At 29.4% G+C, this 12,624-nt stretch overlaps 2 protein-coding genes across 3 annotated transcripts in view; both read right to left on the reverse strand.

Annotated features, from left to right (window-relative positions):
* Positions 1–392: 392 nt before the first annotated feature.
* LOC117791534 (DNA repair protein RAD51 homolog 3) lies at positions 393–1,749 on the reverse strand. Of its 2 annotated transcripts, none has more exons than XR_004618071.1 (5): positions 1,570–1,749; positions 1,406–1,512; positions 1,184–1,341; positions 988–1,116; positions 393–655 (listed from the first exon to the last, which is right to left on the reverse strand). XR_004618071.1 is itself a non-coding variant. In XM_034631325.1 (5 exons), the coding sequence occupies exons 1-5, from the start codon at positions 1,729–1,731 to the stop codon at positions 485–487; spliced, it is 723 nt and encodes a 240-aa protein (XP_034487216.1). In that variant the 5' UTR covers positions 1,732–1,748; the 3' UTR covers positions 393–484. The 2 variants fall into 2 exon arrangements, 1 of the variants encoding a protein (XP_034487216.1); XM_034631325.1 differs by having other exon boundaries at positions 1,574–1,748.
* Positions 1,750–8,819: 7,070 nt separating this feature from the next.
* Positions 8,820–12,624, reverse strand: part of LOC117783063 (broad-complex core protein isoforms 1/2/3/4/5) — a 44,117-nt gene continuing 40,312 nt past the window's right edge. The window contains exon 7 of the mRNA XM_034620258.1: positions 8,820–9,899. Coding sequence (XP_034476149.1) covers positions 9,238–9,899 — 662 coding nt within the window. The 3' untranslated portion in view covers positions 8,820–9,237. The remainder of the gene's footprint in view (positions 9,900–12,624) is intronic.

Raw genomic sequence — 12,624 nt, forward strand, 5'->3', positions numbered from 1 at the left:
ACCACTTCATTGGAAAAAGAAACCAATTTATTTATTTTTTATTATACAAGTTTATGTTAAAGTTATGCAATTTAGCCAGGGAACTTTACATTTATTTTGTTCAATCTTCTTGTAATTGTATAAACGGAAAGCAATTTAGTTGATATGCTTATAAACAAAACTTCAATTTATGCGGGAATATGTTGCTTGCAATTTAAAGGCTGCCAACATGTTTTAATAGTCATGTCGCAACAAAAAACGCGCTGAAAATAGCCAGATATAGATATAAAATAGCTAAGCTGGCAGCAGTGGTCAAGAATAGAAAATACCTGTTACTTAGTTACTTGATATTTCTTTAACTTTTATTTTAAAATACAGCTCATATTTTTTTTCAAATCGTGAAAATTTATTAATAATCTACAGATATATTTTATTTTGTAAGAATTTTATTTTAAAAATACAATATTATCAAGAAGAATAACTTATACAAAATGAATCACAGACATCATTTTTTAGTAATAAACATTCTGGTATTAAGCGTTTTGCCCATAAAATACTCATTTTCGGTACACCAGATGCGCTCATTAATTAAATGCATGTGTTTTTGACCCAATATCGGCTGTAATTGCCAACGACGTTTGCGTCGGTGGTATCCAAGCTCATTAGTTATCACAAACTAGCGTAAAAGAGATAAAGAAAAATATATATTAAGTTGCAATTAAAAAAAGTTGGTAACATTGGGTGTTATAAAAGTTGGCAATTTTTAAGCCATTTTGTGCGACAAATTTATTTTACTTTTGGCCGCTTTCTAGCCTGAAACTTGGTTTTACGCTAAGGAGTTGGCAGCACTGAGTGTTAAATAAGTTGGCAGCACTGCATGTTAAAAAAGCTGGCCTTTTTAAAAGCTATTTTGCATTGCAATTACAACTAATTGTCGGCTTCTTTTCAAACAGCAACAGCTATTTTGCTGCTGAAAAAAGTTGGCAATAGTGACAATTTCATACATACGGTTACACTGTAAAGGCGCAGTATTCTCTGCATGGCATCGTGTATTTCCATGAGAAGAGCAGTTCGCTCAGCTACGCTTTCCAGCATTCGAATTGGAAATGCCAATGAGTCCACAACAATTAGTTTGATCTGCTAGGCGAGACACAATGCTTATATACATATGTTTATATAGTACATATGTTTTAATACTACTTACAGTGGGTTGAGCACTCAGTAACTTGCGTAAATTTAAAATGCTTGCGATCAGTTGAGCAGCACTTGGACAATCCAAATAAAATACATTTTTTAACATATCGCTAGCTTTAAAGTCTGTCAATTGATTTTGAAGGCGCTTCTCCAGATCCGTTGCCAACTCTATGTAAGTAAATAGTTATTTTAATTTATTTATATATATTATTTAAAATGTATAATAACAAACCTTGTAATCTGGCGGGATCAAAGTCTTTTCGGGTGTCTAGAAATAAAGCTTTGCCTTCCACTCCGCCAATTTTCTGAGGTAACTGCACATTTAAGCAGAGCCTCAAGCTAGAATATCATTAGAAGTATATGTATATTTATTTAATATTTACTTGCGCTTTTTACTTGCCACATTTGTGTCTTTCCTGTGCCGGGCGTGCCAACTAGCTCGGTTATTTTGCCCAGTGCAATGCCGCCACGCAGAAATTTATCGATCGACTTTATGTCGGTAGTAATCTTTTCGGTTTGTTTTAATTTAAACAAATTGCTTGCATTTTTCATTTCCATTCCCGCTTTTTTTGTAATAGAACAATTCATAGACGTTGCCACCTGGCCGCAAAAAAGTTGCAGTTTATTTGAAAGTTGCCAGACGTAACTGTCACCGTTCCGATTAGCTTCGATTGAATTATTCGTCGCCAACTTACCAGATCAATAATTAAACTAGATGAACGAGCGAGTGAACTAATTCAGTAAATTAAACTCCCAACTTTAGTTCACACACTAAGTTTGGCTCGACAAACTACTTTACAAACAAACCTATAGGTGGCGTATATATGTTTAAAAAAACAGACAAACTACCGTTTTGTTTTTCTTGTCATTTAAAGGGTTTTGATTGTCTAGATTCCTCTATCCTTTATTAAACTTGCAATAGTAGAAATACCAGACGTACAGAATTAGCAGCAGGCAAAAAACAAAGAAATCTCGCTGTACTAATTGGATACATGTGTTTCTGTGTATCTTTGAATTTAAATGGCAGCCAACATCTAGAGGGTACATTTTTTTTAACGAACTTAATAAGATTTAAACGCAAAAAAGTTAAGAGGCAAACCATAATCAAAATGACATTACGTTTAAAAATCGGTTGAGCTTTTATGAAGTTATGACATTTTAAAGTTGGACAACTTTGGCAACTTAACAAGTCAAAATTTTCCTAATTTTGACATGATTTTTTGTACAAGAAAATTAAAGGTCTCAGAATCAAGTTTGAAGTGTTGTTTTATGTTAATTACGATATGAGGAGTTGATTAAAAGTGAAAACTTGAGATTTAAAATTTTGAATTTTCAAAATTTCAAAGGGGGGACCCTTAGCAACAAAAACAAGATTTAGAGGAATATTTTTTTTTTTTTAAATTAATGAAATTTGAATGCAGAATGAATTTAGAGGCCAAACTAGATCAAAATGACATTCCGTTTAAAAATCGGTTTAGTTTTGACAAAGCTATGACAGTGTGAAGTTGCTCGGACATTGGATACAACAACTTTACAAGTCCAAATTTTTGTCCGATTTGACATGATTTTTAACAGAAAAATGGAAGGTCTCAAAATCAAGTTTAAAGTGTTGTTTTATGCTAATTACGATATAAGGAGTTGATTAAAAGTGAAAACATGAGATTCAAGTTTTTAAATATTTCTAATTCCAAAAGGGGGACCCTTAGCATCGAACCCAAGATTTAGAGGAAAATATTTTTTTTTTACAAACTATGATCAAAATGATATTCCGTTTGAAAATCGGTTTAGTTTTGACAAAGTTATGTCAGTGTGAAGTTGCTCAGACTTTGGATATATGTAACAACTTTACAAGACCAAATTTTTGTCCGATTTGACATGATAGTTTGTTGTTTTATGCTAATTACGAGATCTGGACGAAAATAATTTTTTGAGCGATTAAAAAAATTTTAATGCAGAATGAATTTTGAGGCTCAACCACGATCAAAATGATATTCAGTTTGAAAATCGGTCTAGTTTTGACAAAGCTTGAAGACTTTCGACCCAGCAACTTTACAAGTCAAGCCGGAGCACAGGGTGTCCTACTTTCGAGTGTGCTTTACTGATCCGCTTGTTGTACTTGTCCTATTTACATAAGCTCCATTGGAATTAAAGAATATATATATTATAATATTCGTAAATACTTCTGCATTTGTTCCTAAAAGTTTCTGAAAGTATGCCCATTAAATTTATAACCTGGAGAAGAGTAAAAGACTAGTTGAGTTTTGAGATTTTTTGAACTTTTATTTATAATTTGTTTGTTTCTTTGTATACATGTAACTATAATAATATTATATATGAATATATATACATATATACATGGATGTATATATGTATGTATATGTATTTTATGCATCTTAATTTTTGGGCAACAAATTGCTCATTAATTTATGTATATTTTTCATATGCATTTTTTTTTCAATAATTCAAATGTGATTAGTATTATTACGTTCAACATACATAATTTCTGGTCTTCTTCTTTATGTTCTTTTCTGTGTTTGTAGTAGTAAGTACTACATACTTACATATGTACATATTCCTCACAGTTTTGATATCGATTTCGACTTCGGCTTTGATTTCATATCTTTTTTTGTGGAGCGTCTTGCTATCGTTTCTCATTTTTTTATTTCGTTCACTTTTTTTGAATTTCAATTACATTTATTGATGATAAAAAAATTACAATTATTTGTATATATACGTATACATACGTTTATGTATGCGAAATTCATTTTGTTTTCTTTTATTTGTATGTGTGTGCAAATTTAATTGCTAATTGTTGGTAATGCATTTTTTTTTAAATATATTTTCTTTTCTATAAATTCGGACTTTCAAAGTGTTCGAAATTACAGTTAAATTATCCTAATAAAATCTAAAAAAAAAATGTATATATATGTATATATGTACATATATATTTATAATTATATATGTATACGTGTTTTTAAAACTATTTTGCAGTAGAATATTTTGCGGGACATGCGCTGAAATGTAAGGATCATAAAAAAAAAAATAATGAAATACATACATAGAGTATGTCTCAGTTTCGCTATAGAAAAGTGTATCTTTAACTTTAAGGAAGCCAAAAGTCTTGAAAAATGCAACTGCATGATAAAACACATTTAACATAGTATATCTTTATATAGTATACACGTATATAGATATCTTTATATGGAAGCTGCCATATTCATATTTTCAATGAAAATTATCTTTTAATTAAATCCAAAAGAGTTTTGTGACAGATTTAATTTATATTTTGTTTTTTTGTATGTTTTTTTGTGCTATACATTTAATTTTTTTAAAATTTAAATTTTGTAGGTAATCACAGATTTTTGTTTTTAAATACCGAAAAGTTAAATTTAAATCATTGAACAGCAAAGTTTCAAATTAATTTTTTTTTTTTGTAATTCTTTTTATAATAAATATATATAAATATATAATTTCGACTAATAATTTTCAATTATCTAAATTTTTTATTTGTGTTAAATCAACTTTTTTTTTATTTATGATTTTTTTTTTTAATTTTTTTGAGCATGATATGCGTTGCATTTTCAATATTAATTTTGTGGTGGGGAATTTTATGGTGAATTTTGAAGATTTTTGCAGTACACATTTCAGTAAGTATGTATGGGATGTTAAAATAATAAACAAATTTAATTTATGAGAGAGATGTGTGTGTGTAAGTGTGTAAGTTAATAAGTTTATCGTTGACTAAGTATTTCAGTATTTATTTATTTATGGCCCCATCTTAAGCCCTTATGATGTGGGCTATGCCTTTAATAAATATTGTATGTATTTATAATAAATACATATGTATTGTATGTATTGTTAATCTAAGGGTAAAGTAAATACATGTATTTACATACATACACTCAATGCATATATATATATATATATATATATATATATATATATATATATATATATATATATATATATATATATATATATATATACATTATTTACTTATAAATGTTTATACGAGCATAAAGATAAAACTTTTAACTATCAACTACATAGATATTATGTGAAATGTGATTAACATTTTATAAGATTATACATTACTTATAAGCCGTCTTAAATTTGTATCCGTTGTGATCTCATTTATAATTCTTCCAGTTATTTTCAGTATAGAGTAAATACTCTTCAAGTACATACAAATATATTTCTAATTGGCATTTCTATTAAGGTATTGAGCGGTCGAACCTAAACCTAAAACTGAATAAAAAGCACTAAAATATATATGATGTAATTAAATAATATTAATATTAGAGGATTGAAATCACAAAACCAAATTTCTTTTCATTATTTGAAACAACTGTGTGTGTTATTTATTTATTTTTGTTTTGTTTTGTTTTTTTTTTAAGAATATTTTATTTTAAACATATTCCAAACAGTATAATTTTGAATAAATTTAAATAAATATAAACATTTGATTCATGTACAGTAAATAGAAAAAAATTCACAAAAAATAATACAAAAGTTTGCTTCTTTGCATTCACAGTTATAAAGAGGTACCTAAACAAAAATTTTGTATAGTAAATTAATTTGTTAAATATATAATTAATAAAAGTAAAACATCCAAAAAATGTAATTTTGTACAAAGAAAACAAAAAATGTTCACTTTTCAATTCACACAAAGATTTTGTAGATCACAGTTTGTTTTTTTTTCATTTGCATTATTTTTCGTTTCATATTTCTGAAAAACTACAAAGATTTGAAAATATTCTTGTAGTTTTGTTTTTTTTTAAAGCAAAATGGGTTCCGAAATATTTATTAAACTTATGTTTTAATTTTCCAAAAAAAACATTTAACCTCTAACCATAAATATATTTAGAATGCGTACACTATAAAAAAAAAATTTAAAAAAAAAATTGTGAAAGTTACCAAACAAATATTAATCGATTCAGAGAAAGAGAAAACAGTGAGAGAGAGAGAGAAAGAGAGAGACCAAAGCATTCGATAGTTTGCAATAGATTAATAAATATTTAAAAAGTGTAAAACCGCTCTCACTAGAGGTAGTATATGGTTTCAAAATTCGCCTTTTGAACAGAACCGAAGTCTTAGAAGGCTCAACACAGACTAATTGCGTTGTATATGTATGTATGTATGTTTGTATACATGTATGTATGGCCTGTTAATGTTTCATTGCATGTCAAGGTGTACATACTTGTATGTCTTTAGGTGTATCAATATGGATGGAATATTCATTTGAATGCTGCTAAAGTGTACGCATTAGCTTAATTGATTGACTGATTGATTGAAATACTTTCATTTCACTGTGTTTCGACTATGCGTCTGATATATTTATAATGAACTTTATGTTTGTACTCGTACACTTTTGAAGTTCTATTTAAAGACTTACTTTAACAATTGCAATATATTTTCACAAAAAAAAACCAAATCAGACAAACTGGTATGCCATTTCTATGCTATTTAGTGTCTCACCAGTGAATTCATCACTGAATTCACCGATGAATTCACGAGTTAATTTTCTGTATGTATGTCTGTGCATGCTTTTATAGTATCCCCAAGGTTTTTAAGACTTTTTTTTGAACTTGTTGTATTTGCTTTGAAAATACAAAGTATGTATACAAACATATATGAAAAACTATCGTACTAATTGTATGTTTTGAGCTTACAGAATTCGTTTTTCGTTTCTAAACTATATGTTAGTAGTTCCTGAGACATTTTACGGATATGTTTTAAATAACAGTTGGACAATTACAATTTTCATTTGTATTTTTGTGTGTTTTTTGCTTTTTTGAATTTTGCATTTGAGGCAGTTCTTTTTTTCTTGCTTTCTATTTATTTTGTCCGTTTTGTTCTTTTTATTATATTTATTTTTGTAAAATATACATATGTACTAGTATTTATGTATGTGCTGTAAATGTTAAATATTGTTACACTTTTTTTTTTGTTTTTATAATTATATGTACATACAATATATCTTTCCTTTTTTAAGGGAACTTTAAATCGAAACTCGAATTTAAATTTCTCGACCGATCAAACAAAAACTTCGCCCAGTAAAAGTTGAAACAAACTATTTTTTTCATTTTCTTTTCTTTAAAATTTAAGTTGGCAATCATTTTATTTTCTTTTTTATATTTTAATTTCTCAATATTTGTACTTCACTGGTAAAAAATCACTGAGTTACTTTGCGGTTTTTGTTTGTTGCGTTTCATATTCAATTTAATTTTCATTAAATTTTTGTTTGTTTTTACAAATTTTTTGCAAAAATGTCAGCGGCTTGTTGTATAAATCACATATGTATTATTTAGTGCTTTATTGCTACAAACATACATATATATATACATATGATATACAGTTGCTGCGCTTGTTTTCATCAATTTTTCTCTGTGTAAGTTTTGTCTGTATGTAAATATGCACGTATATAAATACATATCGTGTTCAAAAAAATGTTTGTCAATTTCTGTACTTATTTTGCCTTAAATGTACATGTGTGTAAAAAAAAAATACTTAATACTACATACTTGATATTTTTATCCCTGATAACGTTTTACATTGTGTTTTGTGTTTTGTTTATATTATTTTCTCTCTACTTCCATGTTTAGCATATATTTATAACATTCCTGTGATAGTGTTACATTAATTTACTTTTAATACATTTAATTCTTGTCCTTAAAACTATGTTCAAATATGTTTATTTAAAAAAAAAAATGCATTTATATGCAGCTTGACGCCATATGCTTGTTCTTGGTTTTTTGTTTTTGTTTTTGGAATATGACCTTTTAGAGAATTATTATTGTGAAACTAAAGGCAAAGCTATAACTAAATAAAACCTAATAAAAAACAACGAGAAATTGTCCAATGCGAAAATAGGCAAGCGTTGGCGACTTTTAGCTCCAACTGTGCATTGAGCGTGTTCGGGTACACTGATATAAAAATATACTGTATTCAAAATCATGTCTTAAATTTGTGAAATATTTGAAAGCATTATTAAAATGAATGATTTTAAAATTCATATATTTTTCTTAAAACAGAAATGTTGTTTATCAGTGTGTTGGTATTCTATTTGAATTTATTTTTCAAATCTTGTTTGGAAGAATGTTGCATATACGCCGTGATATGTGCCGATTATTGTGAAATTGCAAATTGTTTGCATACTCCCGATCACGCTTAATGCTCCTGAATTGAATTATGATCGTGATCAGATCAGGTCAGCCCACGTTTTAGCTTGCCCAATTCTGTTTGCTTGGTTTTAGTCCTTCACTCTCTTCCCCTTATTGTTGTTGTTTAAGTTAATGTTAATTGTAAACGTAAATAACGTAATTCTAATAAGTGTTTTGTTTTCATCTTGTTTCGTTCAAAATATATATTAATAATTGAAACTACTCAGAGTTTGTTTTTTTTTTTTTTTTGTAATGATAATTGTAATTTTAAGAGGCATGCTTATCCAGCAATTATTTACACAATATTGCATGCGCTTGAAAGAAGAAGAAATGAATTTCTTGAGGTATTGCACACGAAGCAGCGATATCTTCGATGCTTCAACTACTAAGTAGATGGAGAGCAGCGCATCATTTTAATTTTAATTTAAACATACAAATTAAATCATAAATCATAATCAATTTAAAAAATACTCGTACCAAAAATAAAATTGCTGTCTAGTAACTATTTCTGGGTCCGGTGTGTTGATGTAAATATTTTTTTTTTTAAGTTTCAATATCGTTTTTATCCCGATAAGAGAAATAGTTTTTGACATTATCGATAATATCAATATATGGATGTGTGTTTCACTGGTTTTTAATAATTTTATGCAAAGTTTGCACTTATCAAAGTTCATTTTTAGCTACATACACGTATATCGATACCATCATTTTTGATCAACCCACCCTACAATTGGTACCCACAAGTTATGTGTAAAAAAAAAAACAAAAAAATAAAGGCAAAGTATTTGTAGCTGGTTTCCTACTGCGTTTGCCAAAGTTAAGGATTAAAGATGTTAAATCTAAAGATTTAGTCATAGATATACATGTATATTCTCTAAAAAATTGAATTCCAACGTAGATCCTATTGTATGCCCGGTGGCGGCTGTCCCAACTCGCTGGTGAAGTCAAACAGGCTGGTGCGTGAGTGTGAGTGCGAGAGGACATGATGATGATGTGGATGCCCCACCAGACCGTGTTTGATGGCCGACGTTTTGAGCAGACGCTTCAACATGCCACTTGAGCCCCGATGCTGCAGACTTTTGTGCGTTGTGAGTGAGTTTTTGGTGCGGTAGCGGCGATGACAGAACTCGCACACATACAGCGTATCCGACTGTTCGTGCTTGTCCTGAAAGTGTCGCTTCAGTGAGTAGTAGCAGGAGAAAGTGCGTCGACAGTAGGGGCATTCCTGCGGCTCATTAATACCACCACTTGTCGGCGGTGGCATTCGTAGTGGCAGCTGTGGCACAGGCACAACCGATCCCTGCTGTGCTCCCTGTGTCTCGATTTTCACCGACAATTGTCTAGCAGTCGAATTTGAATTCGAATTGCAATTGGCCGGACTGCTACCGTTCGTGTTTGTGGCTGTACCGGAGCAGAAATCGCTTCCTGGCCGTGGCGGTGACATTTTCAGGGGCAGATTGTACAGCGAGTTGGTCGGCGAGGTCAACGCGGTGGGCGGTGACGGTGGCGATGAGGTAGAACTGGTTGGCGAGGTAGCTGCGGAGCGTATTATTTTCAGCGGTCCTTTATTGTCCAAAGAGAGAAATTTAATATATTAATAAATTAATAATGGCACTGGGTTTTATTCTAATTATATAATTAAGCGAAATACAAATATATGTTTTATTTTATATTTTTTTTCGGTTTTTTTTGTTGCGTTGGTTGTTGAGAAAATGAAACTAAAAGTGCAATGTTAAAAGGTGAAAATACAAGGTTGATTTTTTTTATTTTATACGAGCGTTACTTAATATGTTCTGTGAATTGGCAATTCAATTTATTTTTAAATCTACTCGACTATTTTTTTCAAGTACAGTCTTTACCTTAACTGATGACGAAAATTTATTAAGATTTATCAAACACTTTTGATTTTAAAATAATTTAAATCCATTATTCCAAGTTTTGTGACTTTTAAAATACATTCTATATTTATTTAGGCTTAAAAAAACTAAACAAACTTGTTGAAAAATCAAATAAATTTAGTTTTTGTTTTACTTTGCAAATATGTATTAAGCAACTCTCGTATTTTTTTTTAATTGGGATAGGAAAATGTTTAAAATATAATAATTTCTTAGTTTTGTTTTTCAATAAAAGTTTGTTTAAGTATATCTCCTAAGTTCATTTGTTTGTTTGGTTGCTTGCAGAGAGTAGGTAAAGCATTATATATAGTTTGCTATTTATATAGAAATAATTAAATGATTACATATCAGCTCAGATTTGTTTTACAATACTTAAAACCGAAAATTGAGGTTTTGGAAATGTGTAGTATCCCCTCGCAGAATTATTTCAAATATGTGCATAAGAAAACCATGAAATGATTTTTATTTTTTGTAGTTTTTAAAATTTTCTTGAGTTTTCTTTAGCATATTTTGAAATAAATGAGTTGAAGTTATAAGGTATGCATATGAACTTTGACTAAAAAGTGAAATACGTACAATACATGACTTGGTAAATAAGATATATGAAGCAGGTCAAGAAAATGAAGACAAAAATGAAAAGCTGGTTTTTACAAAGAATGCGTGCAATTTGAGTAGTAGTATTCAGGCGAAGGTATTAAGTAGTTAGAATAGTAGTAGTTGCCTTTTTAAAAGATATTTATGCTGTAAATTGTGTGTGATGAATACATAAGCATAGTCACTTAAAATGTATGTACGTATCTGCTATGCAAAATAAATAAGCAGTAGTATAACAATCTAAATACACAAGGATACAGGAATATATACAATTTATACAATATGTACAACAAGCATGCAAATTATTATTAGGTAGTAGGTAGCAAAAAGTCATATTTAAGCAAAAGCAAAATAATGATAATTAAAATGGAAACGAGAGAAATTAAGTTCAAAGATACGATGTATAAATAAATATAACTAAATAAGTGTAACTGCAAAATTGTTCTTTTTCAATTTTCTTTATTTTAGAAATTAGAGAATCAGGAAATGCTGTAGATACTGCTAGCTAAGCAGTTTTTGCCTCGAAACTATGTTGAACATTGCTGGTGTTTATGGAATATTTTTATAATAAATATATATATATATATATATATTTTTTTTTCAGTTTTATCTGTTTTCTTAGTTGTATGCCGCAAAACTTACCAAAAAGGAAAAATGAAGTATACAAGCACTTAAGTAGTTTGTTATTATACATAAGTAGTTTAGCTTTTATATAGTTATAGTTATAATATTATTTGTCTGCATTTTGTTTTGAATTTTTTATTATTATAGTAGACTTATATTTTGTACAGTTCACTTAAAGCGGGAGCATTTAGGCGATACTTGAGAGGAAATACAACAATACAAGGACTGAAATATAGTTGAAAGTTGTCAACGAAGAAAGAGATAGAGATAGAGAGAGAGGTAGACAGAGAGAGATTGAATACGAATTCCAATACGAATACGGGTAACTTTTCAAAGTTAAGGAGAATAAAATCCCAGACTGAAGTTAACGAAAAGAAAGGACTAGCGAAAGAGCATACTTACAGTATGTGTTTCAGTGGTAAGGAGAGAGTGGAAACGAGGGGGCTTGAGGAGGGCACTACCATAAAACGATAGTTCAGTTAACAGGCAGTATTCTTAAGCTTAGTTCGGGTTTACTTATGTGGTATAAAGACAAGTTTTTATAGATAGATAAAGCTTAGGAGTATTGTTAGCCTATATTCAATACTTGATGTTGTTGTGCATATATATGTATGTATGTATGTACGATGTTAGTGAAAATGAATTAAATATACATATGTACATACTCATGTACGAGCAGAGTTGAACGGAAATGCTCAGTCTAGCTCTTTCCCTTTTTGGTTTATTATTATTCTTTGTGCTCGCTAAATAATATAATAAAAATAGAACTACATTGATTATATTTAGTATATATATATAAGCTATTTGTATGTGTATGTGCGTATGTGTATGTGTATGCGTGTGTGAGTGTGTGATGTAGAAATAGATGTATGTATTTTAATGTAACTATGTAAGCATGTAAATTGATTTCAATTTGGCCGAAGGGAGCAATTTGTGTTAATACTTATGAAATCTCTTTTGGATAGCAGGTACTTATATAACTAATATAAGAGAGAAAGAGAGAGAGAGATTGTGTGAGAGAGAGAGGGAGATATGTTTTTGTAGAGAGTACAATATAGTGAAAAGGCAGCGAATAGACTGTATACAAATCTTAAAAGTACGTAGAGTTATGTTAACCAGAAAATGAGCGACAGATTTTTTGGTGCCAGCAGAATCGAGACTCAAACATATAGATA

This window comes from Drosophila innubila, chromosome X (assembly GCF_004354385.1).
Source record: "Drosophila innubila isolate TH190305 chromosome X, UK_Dinn_1.0, whole genome shotgun sequence".
In the NCBI taxonomy this organism is placed as follows: domain Eukaryota; kingdom Metazoa; phylum Arthropoda; class Insecta; order Diptera; family Drosophilidae; genus Drosophila; species Drosophila innubila.

Bases quoted from the DNA above. Each gene is read 5' to 3' on its own strand.
- LOC117791534 (XM_034631325.1), bottom strand. From the start codon at position 1,731: ATGGAAATGAAAAATGCAAGCAATTTGTTTAAATTAAAACAAACCGAA. The intron at 1,513-1,573 runs GCAAGTAAAAAG...ATGATATTCTAG, and splicing joins ACAGGAAAGACACAAATGTG to CTTGAGGCTCTGCTTAAATG. The intron at 656-987 runs GTATGTATGAAA...CTTTTACGCTAG, and splicing joins TGCGCCTTTACAGTGTAACC to TTTGTGATAACTAATGAGCT.